Source organism: Cajanus cajan, chromosome 1 (genome assembly GCF_000230855.2).
Source record: "Cajanus cajan strain Asha chromosome 1, NIPB_CcT2T_4, whole genome shotgun sequence".
Classification (NCBI taxonomy): domain Eukaryota; kingdom Viridiplantae; phylum Streptophyta; class Magnoliopsida; order Fabales; family Fabaceae; genus Cajanus; species Cajanus cajan.
In genome coordinates this window covers 9,427,164-9,446,100 of record NC_138517.1, presented here as the reverse complement: position 1 = coordinate 9,446,100, position 18,937 = coordinate 9,427,164, and the positions used below count along the sequence as shown (strand labels likewise).

General features: G+C 28.0%; 1 protein-coding gene across 2 annotated transcripts; it reads right to left on the bottom strand.

The window, feature by feature from the left end:
* Positions 1–2,175: 2,175 nt before the first annotated feature.
* Positions 2,176–7,636, bottom strand: LOC109796814 (putative metal-nicotianamine transporter YSL7). 2 transcript variants are annotated; one of them, XM_020356623.3, is made up of 6 exons: positions 6,941–7,636; positions 5,724–5,878; positions 4,225–4,322; positions 3,995–4,129; positions 3,677–3,866; positions 2,176–3,460 (listed from the first exon to the last, which is right to left on the bottom strand). In XM_020356623.3, the coding sequence occupies exons 1-6, from the start codon at positions 7,344–7,346 to the stop codon at positions 2,357–2,359; spliced, it is 2,088 nt and encodes a 695-aa protein (XP_020212212.1). In that variant the 5' UTR covers positions 7,347–7,636; the 3' UTR covers positions 2,176–2,356. The 2 variants fall into 2 exon arrangements, with proteins under 2 accessions (XP_020212212.1, XP_082930455.1); XM_083074329.1 differs by lacking the exon at positions 5,724–5,878 and having other exon boundaries at positions 6,941–7,081.
* Positions 7,637–18,937: the final 11,301 nt, after the last annotated feature.

Sequence of the window (18,937 nt, the reverse complement as noted above, 5' to 3'; positions counted from 1 at the left end):
TAGATTCTCATGTCTTTTAATTAAAGGAAAAGAAAACAATTTCCCTCTCAAACTAAAATTCGACCTTTTTAACGGTTGTTCTTATATGGCAACCCAATATATTATTCTGAATGAGGGAATGGATTCAGAAGTCACGATTGTCTGCTTAGTTCATCTTCGAAAAAGGTGGTCATTGTCACGTCTTTTATTATTAGATTGTTTTACTATAATTAGTCAAATAAAAACAAAAACGGATAAGGTTCATTAGTCAAATCTATACCCTATTAGGTTTGAATCCAAGTTCAAGCTCAAATAATTAATAGCAATTTTTCTAAAATAAAACCGCAATCAAATCAGTAAAAAGACTAGTTTGAAGTTCAATGATCTGGCTGTAATCAAACTACGGTGAACAGGTAATAATAAATTTATATTTTAATATTATATAATATTTTAAATAATAAAATAATATAAAGTTGTGAAAATTATATATTTATAAGATAAAATTATATATTTTTAAAAATTATATATTTTATAAGATAAAATAATAATAATAATAATAATAATAATTTGAAAAATAATTTATGAGGACATTTTTTTGACTGAATAATTTATGATTACATAAAATGTGTTTTTATTTATTTTAAAAACTTTTAAATTAAATTAAAAAAATAAAATACTAATTTAAACTATTTTTTTTCTCAGCTTTCACTTGATAGGTCACTTTTACTCATGTATAAGGGGGAGGGAAAGTCAATGTTTGTGCTAACTGATTAGCAAAGCTTAGTGCAATTTTTGATTCTTCAACTGCTGCCTACAATCAATGTTCTACTTCTCTTTAGCTTTTAATTATGGCAGATGCCTCTGGCTTCACCTTCACTAGAATTGTTTAGTTTTGTTTGTTGCTCTGTATTTTATTTTCCATTTATAAAAAAGAAAAACTAATTTTCATCATCAACTTTGGACCAATTATAAGATATTCTGATTTTTCATATTTAATAGATTGATCATTAGACTAGATCTAATTTTTAAAACATTATTTTGAATTTTTTTTACACGAACATTACTTAGAACTTAATATTCTATGAATCTTCTTGTTCATCAATTATACAATTATCTATCATAGAGGAATCACATCAGTTTGGTCACATATTGATCAACAATAAAAATAGCTTAAAAAGATTGCTTTTGTACATTATTTAAACTTTTTTAAGATGACCGAACATCTTAAATGTATAATTTACAAAATTAAATATTTAAAAGTGATTCGATAACAAGAGTTCTAATAATCCAACAATTGGTAAGATATAAAATGGTAAATGAGCATATCTAAGTGAAAGGTATTACTGTACCCATCGTTAATACAGTACCCATCCCCACCATACATGAATTAAAAAAATTTCTCTTATCCGACTTTATACTTGCGTGACCAGTAACTTGATAAAAGTAAAATGTGAGTTCAATAAATAAATAATTAGTTAAAGAACTTATAACTGAGTTGAAAAATCATTGTTAAATCATACAAACATACTATATTACATTAGGAACATAAACATTTAACATTACAATTCATAAATATAATAGTATAATACTATAATTATTAAAGTTTATTAAATATAACAATAAACTCCAAAAATAATTCTTAAACCTGATGCATTGGTACTGTCCAAGACTAGCAAAAACAGGTACTTGTGATATTAAGTAACCGGTCTGTATATATATGGATCCGGAGGAAGTATTCAAAGATATCATGACATGAGTTACTACTCAAGGTCTGTGAGAATTGTGATTCGCCAAGAACTTAACCAGATCCGTGAAGCTGAGAGGTGCAATGTGTGGTGGAATTGATGCCATGCCATGCCCACTGTTGATGCTAGGTGTGCATGATATCATCTATAACAAAGTTTGAGTCTTATCTATGAAGACTCAGAAGATTGTAACCATTTTACGTTACATTTTTTCTTATTACTCTAGAATTTGCTAGTTGAAAGAAAAAACTCATCACTTGAAAGTTACCATTTCTTACCCTTAATTGAAATCCTAGGAAACTTAATGCCATCAAAATAACTCTTGGGGTCAGATCAAAGTCATCAAAATACCACTAAAAGTACACGTAATACGTCAAAAATTATGGCATGATCAGAGGAAGCATATTTCAAATGAAGATGTTTTAGGAGCCCCACAAAAAACACTGCAATCTAAACATGTAAACATACTTTCTATCTGGTATAAATTATAAAATACACAATATTTTCCCTTCTTTGTTTTGTTCAACTATATGGCTGCAAAAGTCTAAAACCACAAACTTGAGTGATGTTTCAAAGATTTACAGGCAGTAACTTTTCACACGAAACCAACTATGTCCAATTCAAATATGACCTTAATTCCCTAATAAAGTATCAACCCTCTGATTTGCCGCTCTTGACAAAAACTTCATACAAATTGGTGGCTTAACTCCGGCAAGAGCGAGTATTGAAGCAGGAAGAGTCCATATTCCATCCCCACAAATCAAACCAGAAGCCACAGCTGGTGCAAAAGCATCTGCCTTCTCCTTGTTAATCCTTTCCCAGACATACAATATCAAACTTCCAACACACATGTCAATGGCAAAGTATGGCCCTATGTAGAAAGGTATCGCCATGGCCATTGGAAGCGGTACAAATCTCCCTCTCTTACCGAGGAAATCTTTAATCAAGTTTATCGTGACTGCAGAACCGAAGAATATGTAACAAAGCAAGAGACAGTTTTTGGGTAGAGAGCCAAAACCTTGCACCCCCAATATAGCCATATTACGGTATATGATTGCATATGGGGCAGGATATTCACTTGTGCTTCTCCCAAGATCAGGAAAAGCCTTGTAGAAAATCCAAAACACACAAGGAGAAACTACACAACCCATTGTTGTGCCAATTATTTGGCTCACAAACATGGCACGTGGTGAAGCCAGCGTAAGGTAGCCTGTCTTGAAATCCTGCATCAGGTCTGAGGCTGTGGAAACAATGTTCATCATCACTCCACATGCTGCTAGGCCGGCAAGAACTCCACCGTGTGATGCACCGGCCCAGGCTCCAATTGTGAAGATGGCTAGCTTTCCATAGGTGGACGCGAGGGACCAATCTGTTAGCCCGCAACCATAAGCATTGCAAAATGCCAAGGTGGGAGCAATTAGGTAGATAACAATTATGTAATACCATTTTAGTTGGTGGAAGATGTGTGGCAGAGTGGCAGTAGAGATGGCAGCAACAGCAACATAACCTCCAATTGCAAACCATGTGGGAATTTGATCTTTAAGGAAGAGTTGGGTGCGGCGCTGGTCATCATAAGATAGCTGAGGATTTGTGGGGGAATCTTGATCTGCAACAGGAAGAACATTCTCCCTTTGTTTTTCTCGGATTTGATGATACAACCCCCAAAGGGTATGAGTTAGCACCTTAACAAAGTTATACAAACCATCACCCAGGATCAAGGCAATGGCTATAAATACCTGAAGTCAAGGTATAAGGTAAATCAATTAGTTAATAGACCTTAGAAAGTGTATAAATATGGGAAGGAATCCTCTGCAGTGACTTTATCACTGCACAAGATCCTAGCCCTTTAATAAATTTCTAGCACTTAACCATGTCAAGTTTTTTACAATATATATGATCTGTTCCTAAGTAAATATTGTGGCAGTATAGGTGCTTTACATCAGGAAACTTACCCTATAACCTTGGATACCGTGAAGGTTGCCTTCACCAAGGCCCTTTTCATACCATTGACCCTCTTTGGTTTTTATGAGAGGCCACATTATTCCCCAAGAAATAATTCCTCCAAGAAGAACTGATATATTTATGATATATGGGCAAATCATTCCCACTCCAACATAGATGGCAGAAAAATCAAAATAAAACCTGCAAATAAGTTAAGATTGGATTACCCATTCCCGATTAGAACAGGAGCAATTTGAAGTATCTTGCGGTCAGATTCATGCATGTTTACAAAAAGAAACTTCAGTTAAAATGAAGATGTGACAACATACTTGTTATCATATGCTTTAAGCCCCAATGAAGGGAAGGCTTGAAATCCACACTGGTCAGTAGCTGTATAGAACCATTGAAAGAAACCCCATAAAAAGCTCAAGCTGAAGAATTTTCCCAACGTTTTCACTTGCTTCCTGGAAGAGAACGAAAGAAACAGAAAAAATTAGTTTGGATGTCAAACATCTCATGCAGTCACTTCTTGTAACATGGAGTATAAGACAGTGCCTACTTTGCTAGTTTGGCTCCTAGAGGAGTGTGGAAGCTGTTGATGAGATGTGCAGTTGCAGTACCACTTGGATATGTCAATTTGAAATCAATGACCATAATCTACAGCCAATAATAGAAGATAAACTTGATCAAGACTGTGGCAAGTGAAATACTGATAACAATTGCTAAAGGGCTAAAGTAATAAGGAAAAACAACCATTCCCCTACTTAACAATCATTTTAAACAGCATTTCAATTTTTTTTTATAATTTGTGATTTAAAGTATTTTATTTATAAATTTATAAATGATTAAAAAAATAGTAGGACAGCTACCCTACTCTCTTATAACTAAATATGTTCCTTCATTTTATATTGATATTTGAGTGAAAGTTTGTCTTTCATACACTTTTATTCATTTAAAATATCTTAGAAATTTACAAAATAATTTTTAAAATTTTTTAATTGCTTTCAGTTATTCACTCGTGAAAAAATATTTTTAGTATTGAATTTTAAGATACTACAATGTCTTATGTTAATTTTTTTTAAATATAAAAAATCCTAATTTCACAATATAAAAATTAAAAAATAAAATTCACAGTAAAAAAAAGAAATAAAATAATTGTTGAGTCATGAAAGGGAAAGAATAACAGTAACAAATTCAAGAGAGGGATAGAGATTGCAATTTTTGTGCTGAGAGGGTTCTTCCCCTCAACTAAGATCCATTCTTATCTCAAATTCATCTTATATATATATATATATATTATTTTAATAAATCTAAATTAGTTACAAAGTCTTGAAGATCTACAGTTGATTATAGAGATCATAATATCAATTTTAGTTTTCATTTTTCCCTTTTCTTGACACGTGTTATAAAAGAAATTACTACTTAAAAGTTAAAATTTTAAGTATTTTCTGTGTTATATAACTGAGGAACAATCTCAACTAAATAGAACAAAATAAAGCAAGTTAATTAAAGAGAACGGAGATAAAAATAGAGCAAGTCAATGACATTATCATTTGAAGTTTCACCAAATAGGGGAATGAAATGAGAATAGTAATACAATATTATATATGAGCAGTAGTGCAATATTATTAACAAGAAAAAAATGGAGAAGATATGAGCATAGAAAAGAAAATGAAAAACTCACTTAGAAAAACAACCATTCCCCTACTTAACAATCATTTTTTGCAATGCAATTTCCATGATAGAAATAAATAAGGTTAAAAAACACTATGTAGGTTTTCTAAATTAAGACCAAACACCCAAATTAGTTCCTAAATTTCAAGAACTAAAGTGGGTGTTTCTTCTCTAAATTAATATGGAGCATGTTTAGGTACAAGTCTATAAGTACTTTTGAGAGTTTCTCTACGGGAAATAACTCTTTATTTTCATTAGAGAATCTCGCAAAAGTACTTTTAACTTGTATTCTAACAAGCTCATTCATTTTCAAATTTATTAGGAATAAAATGGAACATTGATGAACAGTTTAGTCAATATTTCAAGAATGTACAAGTATCATACCTTTCGTAGAGGTACAACTGAGAAGAGGCCAAGAAAACTAACAACAAAGAGAAAACCTATTATCCACCCTAATTTTGGGTTCTTAAAGTCACTGGTGTCTGTGGATTGGTTGGCTATTTCTTCACTCATTCCAAAGAGGTAACTTCCAAACCCTCCTGTCCACACAAGCCAGTCACAGAATGAAAATTTCATTTAACTGGGCCAATCATGACATCTACGAAATATCTCATTCTAGAGTTTTTGTTTGTTCTAAAGTCCAATTTTCTTAAATAACTATCACATAACATTTCAACCAGATTAAACAGTTTGCAATACTTCATTTCAAAATGTAATGCAATACATTTAACAATATAAAATTTATGATTATTTTAAATAACGATGTAAGATGAGATTAAGTAACTTCAAATTTCTTCTGATGAACAGTTGAAATTGGTAGAAAAAATCAACATATTATTCAATGACATCAACTTGGTTAAATAAATGAAGCCCAAAATTTTCCAAATTTCTTCTCGTGAGTTGAAATTTGAAAACAAAGAAAAAAGTTCTCTTTCAATGCATGGACAAATTTGATGACTTTGCGACTCATCTCCTGTTGCTTTTCCGAAGTTAGTATATTCTAGAAGGTAGTGCCTGAGTGAAAAAAGCGACCTTTGATAACAAAAGATTGTGATATCTCCCCTCCCCTGTCCCCCACGAAAAACAAAGCTTATGATATCATCCGGCCACAAATTTCTTCCAATTTACTCAATCAGAGGGACAGAGAGAATTGACCTAAAATTAGGAAATCTTCAAAAAAAAAAAAAAAGAACACAATTGATTATATACTGATTCAATTAACCACTCCAGAGGTTGTCAATTATCATCTATATGCTGGTTAGGCTTTCTCCTTTGGAAACTTCTCTTGAAATGATTTAATAGTGACAAAAAAACCATTTTTTCTCTCTGAGAAATCGGATTACAATCAAGGTCAACACTAGAAATTAAACTAGGCCTGCCTCAAATTCAAACCCCCCACAAATCAACACACTGTAGAATCTGAAACAGCACCAAAAATCCTCCTTTTAGAAAAGTTTATTGTCAATTTCAAAACCCACAATTTCAATCCCATGAATAAAAAAAAATAAAAATAAAAAAAAGGTCAAAACAATTAATCAAAAACATCACAGCAAAAGCAGCAAATTGACAAAGGCAGACACAGAGTGAAAGAAAAAGGGTACCACTAAAGGCTATGCCAGAGGAGGCCACAACACAGGTTTGGATGACAGTGTTCTCTTGCCTTGTGAAGGGTTGCCTCAACATGCCAGATTTCTCCAAGAACTTGGTCCAAGTCTTGACAAAGAAGAACCCTAGAAGGCCAGCAGAGACATTGAGTGAAGGGATAATTCCAGTGGTGAGGTTGAGCTTCATCACAATGAAACTGAACAATATGCTGAGTACAAAGCTGACCACAAAGGCTCTCACAGTCAATTGGTTCCTCCATGAAGGCACTAACATGTGCTGGAACATCCTCTCCACAGAAACCTCATCCTCTTTCACCTTTGTGCTGCTACCCTTTCGGCCTAGCTTATGTTCATGGTCAGGGGATTCATCAAAATCATTGTCTCCATTTCCATTCTGAGCCATGGTGAAGTGAAGTGGTTGAGATCCCACAATTGTGGATGCTATTATGTGATGTGAGTTCGGAATCTCCAAGGATGGCGAAGCTTCCTAGATTGAGTGTCTTGTGTTGGGATAAAGTTGGTGTTTAGACCTTTATTCCAAGGATTGAGTTGGAATCTGCATGGTGGTTTCACTTACTAGTATTTATGGATGAACTCATGGGCATCAATATCAATCAACACTAGTGGAGAATAGAGAGAGAGAGAGAGAGAGTATGTGAACGTGATAGCAAGTTGGGGCCACAAGTTAGAAGTATGCTACAAGTCATAGTGTGACATAGTGGAATAGACCAGCACAAAATCACACGCTGGGGGACCCTTGGATTTGGATGCCAATCGGGTTGGATTCGAATTTCGAACTAGACTAGAATTATACTCTTTTTTTTTTTAATTTCCTTTTTAACTAGGATATGTTAGAAGTGTTACGTGATCTAATCTAATCCAGCTCATTCTCATCATGTGTGTACATAGTTCTGTTTTTTTTTTTTTTTATAAAAAAATTATGTCGAACGGTATCATATCATTTTGTCAAATTAAATTGGTTTATAAAATATTTGCATTACATCAATAAATTGGTTCATAGTTAAATTATTTTTATAAATTATTTAGAATTGATTTCATATTCAAATTAATTTCAAAGTAATTTTGAGAAATGAACCATTTTTTTTTTAAAAAAATAATTTTTTCTTCAAAATTGTGGATAAAAGTCATGATTAATACATTCTAGACAAATTAAAAATGTTTATTAGCTAAAACATTTAACTTTTAGAAAATAATTAAGTAAACAAATACATCATATAAGGTAGAAAATTATTTATTTTATCAAAAAAATATTTTTAAAAGAATATTTTTTACACAAATGAACCAAACACATGAAGAACTATGACTGTTAAGTGAAAAATTGATTATGAGACACGATTTGATAATTAAAGATAAACAAAAAATTAGATAAAAACACAAAATAAAAAAAAACATAATGATTATAATCAATACTCAAATATTTTATGCGATATAGATATAAGAAATATAAGTAAATTATTTTGATTTTATTTTATTTTATTATTGAAAAAATGGTGCACCAAACTTAATTACCAATATGGTTCGATTTCTAAAATTCATTTTGTATAAAAAAATGTAATTTAAGTTTTTTAATTTTTTAAAATGGTGTGGTTCAATTGCAATTTTAAATTGGTTTATTTGATTTTTTTTTTCATATTCCTAATTCTCAACATGTCGAAAAAATGAGTTGAATTGAATTAAGTTCACATGTTATTTTATTGGATTAAAAGTTTTTAACTTATAGTATTCTAGGATAGTGGGTTAAGTTGAGTCAACTCTTAATCTCATTAAAAAATTATAAATTATTTTTATTTTATATCTTAATTTTTTTTCACATTTTATGAATATAGTTTAAAACAGAAAAAAATATATATTATAAAAGTAATAATGAATCAAATGACTCAAATATTTAATAAGACATGTATTTAATAAATTTGTTAACATGAAAATAACTTTACAAGTTTATCAATAATAATAAAATAAATATAAAATGCAATTATAAATAAATTTTAATAAGCAAATAAATTACAAATATAATATTATAAGTCAATGTTAATATATAAAAGTTAAGGAAAAAATAAGAGAAGACCCACTCAACTCTATCTCTCATTTAACTCGTTAAATTGGTAGATTGTGTTGATTTATGTAAATTGAAGGGTTAAAAAGTACAATTTAACCCAATTTATTGCACAAGATATTAGAGTTAACTCATTGAATTGAATTCGTTTTTACGGCATAATTTTTGTATTTCTCTTATAATAACTATTTTGGTCAAGATTTGAATTTTTTTAAGTAGTTTATACTTATAGAATAATAAAATTGTATAAGTATCAACTATTTCTCAACTTAGTTTCTAAATTGATATAATTTTATTAATATTTATTGAATGAACTTAAATGATTTTTTCAACAACTAAGGGCTTATTTAACATGATTTATGATATTCCTTTCGTCTTCATAATAACTGTTATTTAAAGTTTCTTCACATACATTAAGAATTAAAAAAAAAATGTTACTTTTTTATTATATAATTTTACTTAAATAAGACACTATTAATAAATACATTATTTTTAAGTGGTGGTAGAATAATTAATGGAAAAGAAAATTAGAAAAAAATTAAATAATAATACATTGAAAAGCGAGAGTATGGTTCATGTTGGGATATTTTCTAAATGTTAAAAACTATGGTCATTGAGAGTATTTGATAGAATATTTATTTATTTATTTTACTTTAAAAGTTAATTAAGAGCATTGATTCATGGATATAATTAATAATCAATCAGAATCCTTTAATAATAGATGCAACTCTAAAAACTTACTTTTAAATATAATATTTTAAACAACAAATTTAACCATCAAACTGTTAAATTATGTAATATTTTAATTAAGATTATGTATATCAAATTTTATATAATTTAATTTTTTTTAGATATGTTATGTCAAAATAGATATCTATACGTATTTTAAATATCACACTATACATATTATAAATATTATATTATACATAAAAATAAAATAATGTGATACACTACTAAATAATTTTAGAATTATGTAAAATTTAATATACATGATTTTAAATATAATATCACGTGATTCAATAGTTAAATCGGTTAAATTTATATTATAAAAAAATTTATTAAAAGTATAAAATTTTATATAAATGTTTAGATTTACACATTTTCTCAAGAAATTGTAAACTCATTAATAATTTATTTAATTCATTTACATTGGTTATTAGTTCATGAATGAATTAAAAGTGTTTAGGAAAAGATATATTTAATAATACAAAATTAAGAAATTATTTAATATATTTTAATTTTTGAATAATTGACAAATATTTAACATTTAATAATATATTTAATTTTTTGCGCTATTAGAAGAAAATTTAATATTTAATAAATTATAAACTAAGAAAATGTTAACATTTTTTTGTACTTATTGACAAACGTTTTAACATTTAAAGGTATTTTTATTTTTTTTTGTTAAAAGACAATTTTAGAGTTTAGCCCCAAAATACTTAGGGGTGTATTGAATTAGGATTTTAAAGGACTTTTTTAGTTAAAAAAAGTCCTGTGAATTTTAAAAGACTTCGCAAGATTTTCATGACTTTTAAGATTTTATAGGATTCCGCAAGACTTTCAATAAAGATTTTAATGGATTCTGTAAGACTTTTAAGTCAGGATTTTAATGGATTCTACGAGAGTTTATGAACTTTGCAAAATTTCATAGATTTTTGACATACGATAAGAGTTCAAGATATTTTTAATACATTCAAATTTAAAAAGAGTCAAAGACAAAAAATAATAAAAATAAACAACTATATCCGAATAAATAATAATAATAATTCTTCGTAATATCATATCCTTCTAAATAGCATTCACCCACATATTCATAGTTATAATAGTCCCCTAAGCATTAACATCTTTTCACTCTTGCTCCTAAGTTTTAATAATAGACTCAAAATTATGATTTTTTTTAACTGATAATGTTGAAGATGAAGGTTCATCCACTACTTCAATTAAAAATTCATCAAAATGACATTCTTTACGAAGAAAGTTATGTAGTGCTGCACATGCTCAAAATTATTATAAACAACATTTCAAATTTTTTTATAATTTGTGATTTAAAGTATTTTATTTATAAATGATTAAAAAAATAGTAGGACAGTTACCCTACTCTCTTATAACTAAATATGTTCCTTCATTTTATATTGATATTTGAGTGAAAATTTGTCTTTCATACACTTTTATTCATTTAAAATATCTTAGAGATTTACAAAATAATTTTTAAAATTTTTTAATTGCTTTCAGTTATTCACTCGTGAAAAAATATTTTTAGTATTGAATTTTAAGATACTGCAATGTCTTATGTTAATTTTTTTAAATATAAAAAATCCTAATTTCACAATATAAAAATTAAAAAATAAAATTCACAGTAAAAAAAAAGAAATAAAATAATTGTTTAGTCATAAAAGGGGAAGAATAACAGTAACAAATTCAAGAGAAGGATAGAGATTGCAATTTTTGTGCTGAGAGGGTTCTTCCCCTCAACTAAGATCCATTCTTATCTCATTCTACTTACAAAAACTCTAACTCAAATTCATCTTATATATATATATATATATATATATAATTTAAATAAATCTAAATTAGTTACAAAGTCTTGAAGATCTACAGTTGATTATAGAGATCATGATATCAATTGTAGTTTTCATTTTTCCCTTTTCTTGACATGTGTTATAAAAGAAATTACTACTTAAAAGTTAAAATTTTAAGTATTTTCTGTGTTATATAACTGAGGAACAATCTCAACTAAATAGAGCAAAATAGAGCAAGTTAATTAAAGAGAACGGAGATAAAAATAGAGCAAGTCAATGACATTATCATTTGAAGTTTCACCAAATAGGGGAATGAAATGAGAATAATAATACAGTATTATATATGAGTAGTAGTGCAATATTATTAACAAGAAAAAAAATGGAGAAGATATGAGCATAGAAAAAAAAAATGAAAAACTCACTTGAAATTCTTGAAGCACTTGAAAAGTCACTTCAAACAATCCTTCAAAATCTGATAGATTTGGATAGGATTGTTTTATGATTTTTTTTTTGGTTCGTCCCTGGAGTATCCACCGCCGACAGCACTGACTAATCTCCTCGCTACGTTGGAGGCACCTCAAAGGGTGGGATAGCTAGCCCCAAGATTTAACGCAGCTGCATACACAAGGCAGGTTTCGAACCCCTGACCTTGCTTAAGCGTGGATCATTGTTTTATGAATTTGGTATTTATAGATACTACTAAAAAATCCTTCAAAATCCCTCTAATACAACAATCCTTTAAAATTCTTATATTTTTGAACACCAATAAATTATTTTTAAGTTGTAAAAAGTCTTAAATAAATATCAATAAATTTTAATGGATTCTTTAAAAAATCTTGAAAATCCAAATTAAATACTACTAGATTATTTTTAAGTGACATAAAATCTTGATCAAATATCAACAGACTTTTTCACTAAAAAAAATATTTTAAAATTCTATAAAATCCTAAATCAATACATCTCCTTTAATTTGATCGAAACCATCGACGAATATTGGTATTGGTTATAAATATCACGGTAACATGTCATTTAGTTCCTTCAAAATTTGATATAAATTAGTTTTGGTCCTACATTTTCAAATTTGTAATTTTAACATTATACTTTAACAAAGTAAATTTCGTTCCTTATCGTATACTCCATTTTAACCTGAAAAATAATCCAAATCCATTACATCTTTTAAAATATATGAACTAAACTAATTTTGATTAAAATTTGTGAGAGTTAAAATACATTTTATTTTTTTATTATATATATATATATATATTATTCGTTAAAATTATATTGACAACGTAAAAAATCGAATTTAAGATCTTGTATTATTATATTTAGTACATTTATTGAAAAAAAAATATTATATTTATTGTTTACTCGACTTCAACTTATAAAATCATATTAAATTTTAGTGTTAAGGATTCTACACTACTTTATAATAAACGAGTTAGAGTACTTATATTTTCACGAACATAATTTTTTTCTTTTGAAAAATGTATTTTAAATGAATAACCGATTAACATTCTTAAAATATGATTACTTTCATCACCTTTTTGTCAAATGTTAAATAAATAAACTTAAAAATTATTCGAATAAAAATTTGATGAAAAAATATAATTAAGCGTGTGTTAATGTAATCCTTATAATTATTAAGACTAATATATTTTGAATTTCTGAAATTTTATTAATTTTTACTTTCAATTTTTAAATAAATTTTTATTTGATTTTAGCTCTTAAATGTTTTTCCATATACAAAATATTTTGATGCTAACAAAAAAACATTAATGGAAGAAAATCTTCAGTAGTTAAAAATGAAAATCAACAAGAGTTTTAGAGATTAAATTTAATAAAAATTGTTCAAAAATTAAAATGGAAAATCTACAAATGTTTAAAGACTAAAATATAATTAAACTCAATTATTAAATTGAAGGAAGACCTACTAATAATGGTCAACTATTGGAGATTAGTCAAGTAAATACCTCATACTTATAATATAATTAAAAAATATCAATTATTAAATAACTTTTAAAAATAAAATAAAAATGATCTTTTATGTAAGACCATCTCACTTAGAATATAAGGAATCAAAGTTTTCATATATATATATATATATATGATGGGTTTATAATTACACCGGTGTAACTTTTACTAAGTATTACACTGTTCAATAACTTTATATTAAATGTGAATTTTCTATATCCAACCGTTAGATTGAAAGTTCATATCTCTTAAATCATATATACAAAATTTTATAATATAAATTGAATTTTGTAACACTTAGTAAAAGTTACACCGGTGTCGTTTGAATATATGAGGAGGGTTATAATAACTTTATAATAAATGTGAATTTTGAAAATCCAACTGTTAGATTGAAAGTTTATATCTCTTAGATCATATATACAAAATTTTATATTAATCCAAGATAATTTGATACTTCATTTTTATAAAAAAAAAATTGATGTAATATATTCATTTCAAAATATACTAAAATATGAACACTTTGATTACCTTCGAGTTGTTATTCAATTTTAACAAAATTTGATATACACATATAAAGTGATATGAATTTTCAATCTAACGGTTGAATTTACAAAATTCACAGATAATATAAAGTTATTGAGTGGTGTAACTCTTAGTAAAAGTTACCCCGGTGTCGTTTGAACCCTCCTCATATATATATATATATATATATATATATATATATATATATATATATATATATATATATATATATATATAATATTTATGTTTTACTTAAAAATGAATTTGTACGTAGGAAATGATAGTGCCTTTATGGTCAACTTAGGTAAGGCTAAGGCATTGCAGAAATCCTAGCCATTTCCATTGATTATTAATTAATTCCCGTGCCATAGATAATTGCGATAATTGGTTACCATTTTTCTTGTTTGTTCTTTTGCAACCCATGATTGTCCCCACGAAATGGATACATTTTTGGCAAACGGTGTGAGGATAGAGGCTATGAAATTTGTCTCTTATGGAGTCTTGTTGACACAGGATGATTCTATTACTATGTATAGTACATATTAGATTAAGAAAACAAGGTTTTGTTTTCCTTGTGTTTTGTATTTTTGCAATAAAAATCAATTATGGAGTGTGGTGGAGTGGGTTGGGAAGCAATGAACTTTACTTGTTTCATGTGAAAAACAGCTGGCTATTGATGGTCAATACTACTCATCTTTCTATTGGATTCTCATTAATTTCCTTTCTTCTCACTCTCAATTTATATTAAATACATGTTATGTGTCTAACATGCAGTAAAAATACTGATTAGTACTCCTTCCTGACTAAAAAAAAAAGTGTTTTAATTTTTTTATTTAAATATAAATAAATTTTATACTACATTTAGCCTTAATTATAAGTGATATAAGACAAATCATCAGGACAAAAACATTCAAAATACCATTTATTTTAAATAATTATTATATTTAATATTAGTTATAGTGAATATATAATAAATAGAGTTAATAATAAATATGGGGTATAAAAAATTTAATATTGAATAGTTTTAAAAATTAACGATTACTAATTATAAATAAAATCAAAGAAAAACATAACTTATTACTAATAATTAGAATAAGAGATATTACTGTATTGCACTTTTTAATTAAAAAAAGTTAATTTTATAAAATCGATACTACGCTTTCATTTGTATACTAACTTTTTTTAATTTGAGTTAAAAAAACTTTAGCACGAGCCACGACAGAGAGAACATTATTCTGCATAATTGGATCCCAGAAACAATGTCTTCGTTTATTTGTTAGGTTTTTTTTTTTTGGTAGTTCACACATGATTAACAATGATAAATAAATAGAAAAAAAGATGATAATGAGAATGCAGAACAGCTTTTGCCAACTTTTTCGTCTGCGTGTATAACATATTCTTTAGATCACATCGAAATGCTATCATCCTGATCTTCTAATAAAGTATTTAAGTAGAAATCATTAAATCTATATAAAATAAAATAAAAAAAAAGGTTTACAATCAATAATGCGCTATAGAAAATATATGATACGGGATCAGAAACATTTGATTTTGAAAAACTATTAAACAAGAATATGACATTTCTGTACACGGATCAGAGTAATTTAAACACAGATCAATTAAAATGTTGATTTTAATTAATTAATACTTGTAACACCATATAGTCTTATTAATTATCATTCATTTAATTGAAATATATGTTATGGTGATTGAATTTTGATTGTTGAGAAACTCTTAAATTAAGAATTTTTTTGAGTTTTAGTTGCTTAGTAGTGTCTCTAAGTAGAGATTTAGTTTGATATGTAGGGAAATATATAAGGTTGTTCTAAGAATTGAGTTTCATAAGTTCTTTTTTAAAAAACTTAGAGAAATGGTTTAGAAAGAAGAGTTTCGAAGACAAAGCGAAACAATTTCTTTTTAGCTTAAAAATTCCTTCTCTTCTCCTCCCCCATAGTGGTCCATGGTTGTTTAGGAGATTCTCAACTCGAGCCAAGAATCAACACAGTTGGTTGGTGGTGGTGTGGAGTAGCTCAGTGTAATTGTCTATTTTCTCCTATCTCGTTTTTTATTAATTTTGAGGTGAGGGAAGCTACAACTTGAATCTTGATTGAATTGTTGAATTGTATGTGTCTAGACTTCTTTAAATTCATGGCTATATTGATGAATTTGAGTTAGGATTGGGTGCATGTTTAGTTTTGGGGTCTTGAACTTGTAAAGATGAATTTTGGTGATTATATCTTAATTGGTGTTGGATGTTGTTATTTGGGTGCGAAATATGTTGTTGAAGATGAGTATATATGACTTGTTGCAATGCATGCTTCGAATCTTTTGAGTTTCAGATGGATTAAGAAATTTTGTGATTTTGTCAAGTGTAGATTTCATTATTATGTCGGGTGTGTTTTCATGGCATTGGGGGTCTTCTACTTTGGTCATGCCAAACTTAGGATTGGAAGAGAGAAAAACTATTGAAGCCTGCCTAAAAACTAGTTTTAATAATGACAAATTCTTAGTTTCGAATACTAAAATAAGAAGAGTTTTCATTTGTGTGTCAATAAATTTGTTCAAGCATTTCAACAATATTTAAATATGATCAAAAGGTTATATGAGCTCATGGTTCCATGAATAGTAAAAAAATATTCACAAGTCATTTTTATATAAGAATCAATTCTAGTGGATTGCCTATTAGGATAAATGTCTTGAAAATTTGGTTTAGAAGACCAACACTTTGGTCTATGTATCAGAAGGCTTCAATTAAAACACAACTTCTCATAAGACTTGTATTGAAGACTCTGTTTAGAAGACCTGAAGTGATGACATACTCGGAAGGCAACTCATCTATAGAAAAAGATAACAAGACCAGAAAAAACTAAGTACAGTGAGTCAGCATTTGCTTAAAAATTAAGCAAACCACAATAGATCTATTTTTGATGGTTATAAAGGGAAGATAAAGGTAATATTTTGAAGCAAGTAAGAAAAAAGAGAGAAATCAATTACATAAGCAATCAAGTTGTAATCCTTGCTTCAAAGATCTCTACTTCATATTTATATATCAGTTTTGCAATAAAAAGAAGTGTGAAACCTTCCTTAGCGAATGCTCCATCATAAGAGAGTTATCTATGATCTTAGCATTTTGCAAGAACACAAAACGCCCATTATTATAAATATTGTCCCTAACTAGAGCTGAGTGTACAATGGTATAGGGAAGTAGAAAGAAATTACAATAAGTGTTATATAGTTTCATAACAGGTGATTGAGTGTACAAATTCCAGCAAGTGGTAGAGTGTTTGCTACTAATAATAGGTGGCTATGTAGTAGTGAGTTGCAATGTTTAAAAACCCGGATCGGACCGGTCGGCCGGACCGGTTGAACCGGTCAATTTTTCGGTTCGACCAGTGAACCAGTGGGTCAAACTGGTTCAACCACAATTTTTTTTTTAATAATTTTTTTAAAGGACCACAAACCACAAAAATAAAAATGAAAATTGAATTTGTTAATGGAAGAGCAAAAAGTCTTATTAAACATAAGAATAACTACTTATTCTAATGTATTTGTCTGTAATATATGCAACTTAAATAACTTTTATAATATATTATTAATTTTAAATTATATATTTAATAATATAATATCTATGTAAATATTACATATATTATTTTGTAATATCAATTACAAGCATATTATATATATACATATTATTTATATTTTTAATTTGTATTAATATACAGTTTAACATGTAATTTTTTATATATTTCTTTATACAAAATAAAAATAAAGATAATTTTAAATAAGATGAAAACTGAAATTTAAAATAGGATATGAATTTATTGAAATTTATAAGTATAAAATATATTTAACATGAATATTTAAAAATTTTTAATAAAAACCGAGTCATGCGGTTCAATTAGTGACCCACTAACCCAGTACCCTAACTGGTTTGATAACTGATCTGGTTTTTAAAACTATTGTGAGTTGTATCAGTAGGTGACTGAGTTTTGTTGAACAACAACTGGTTGTGATTAATGAAAATCCCACAAGATTGTGTGGGGACTGGATGTAGCCTAGTTGGGGTAAACCAATATAAATCCTATGTTCAATCTTTCTCTCCTTATCTCTTTACTTGTTTATTTGTCTTGTTGCATCCATTATTACGTTACTGCATAATCTATTTTACAAACAAGTAAAATAAAAAATTGTTTTTAGATAAATACTCTAAGTTTCAATACTTAGAAGACTTGTCTTCTGAAGAACATATTTTTTTTATAAAGAATAGATTTTTAAATAGAAAGCAACTCAATCCCCCTTCTTGTAATCTAGTTCAAAAACATTTCTGACTTGGTGACCAAGATAAAGACTCTTGCTAGACAACACTAGGTGTTAGTTCAATGACGTTAGGTGTGAGTTAGGCATGGTGCTGAGGATGTCGATGATGAGGCTTAGTCCTAAACATTGAGTTTTTCTCTAACAGGACATGTGACACTGAAGAATTAGTTAGGATTTGATTTTTGCTATTTATTTTGAGTAGTTTAATTTTTATTTTCGTTGTAATTGTTATTTTCGCTAAGTCTAGTTTATATTAAAATGTGATTCTCTCTACCTGTGTGAACTTTGAGTTTATTTATTATATTGAGGTTATTCAGTTTTATATTGTATTAAGACCTATGGGATAAGGGTGTCATAGTGTTGACATTTATGTTGTTCACATGCTATCTAAATGGTGTTGGGTTGCATTGTTGTGTTTTTCTAGTTGAGTATCATGTTGTATTGTGTTGACAAGTTGCAGGTTAATGTTATGTTGAAGTATATTAAGTTACTTATGTGACCCTTGCATGTTTTCATATGATTGAACTATAATGATTATATTTGATACAAAAGTAGAGTAAGAATGGATATAAGAAAGAGTACATTTGAGGC

Excerpts from the sequence above, each read along its gene's own strand:
- LOC109796814 (XM_020356623.3), bottom strand. The coding sequence starts at position 7,346 with ATGGCTCAGAATGGAAATGGAGACAATGATTTTGATGAATCCCCTGAC. Across the intron at positions 4,323-5,723 it reads CAGTTGTACCTCTACGAAAG|ATTATGGTCATTGATTTCAA; the intron begins GTATGATACTTG and ends TATTGGCTGTAG. Across the intron at positions 3,867-3,994 it reads CTTAAAGCATATGATAACAA|GTTTTATTTTGATTTTTCTG; the intron begins GTATGTTGTCAC and ends ACTTATTTGCAG.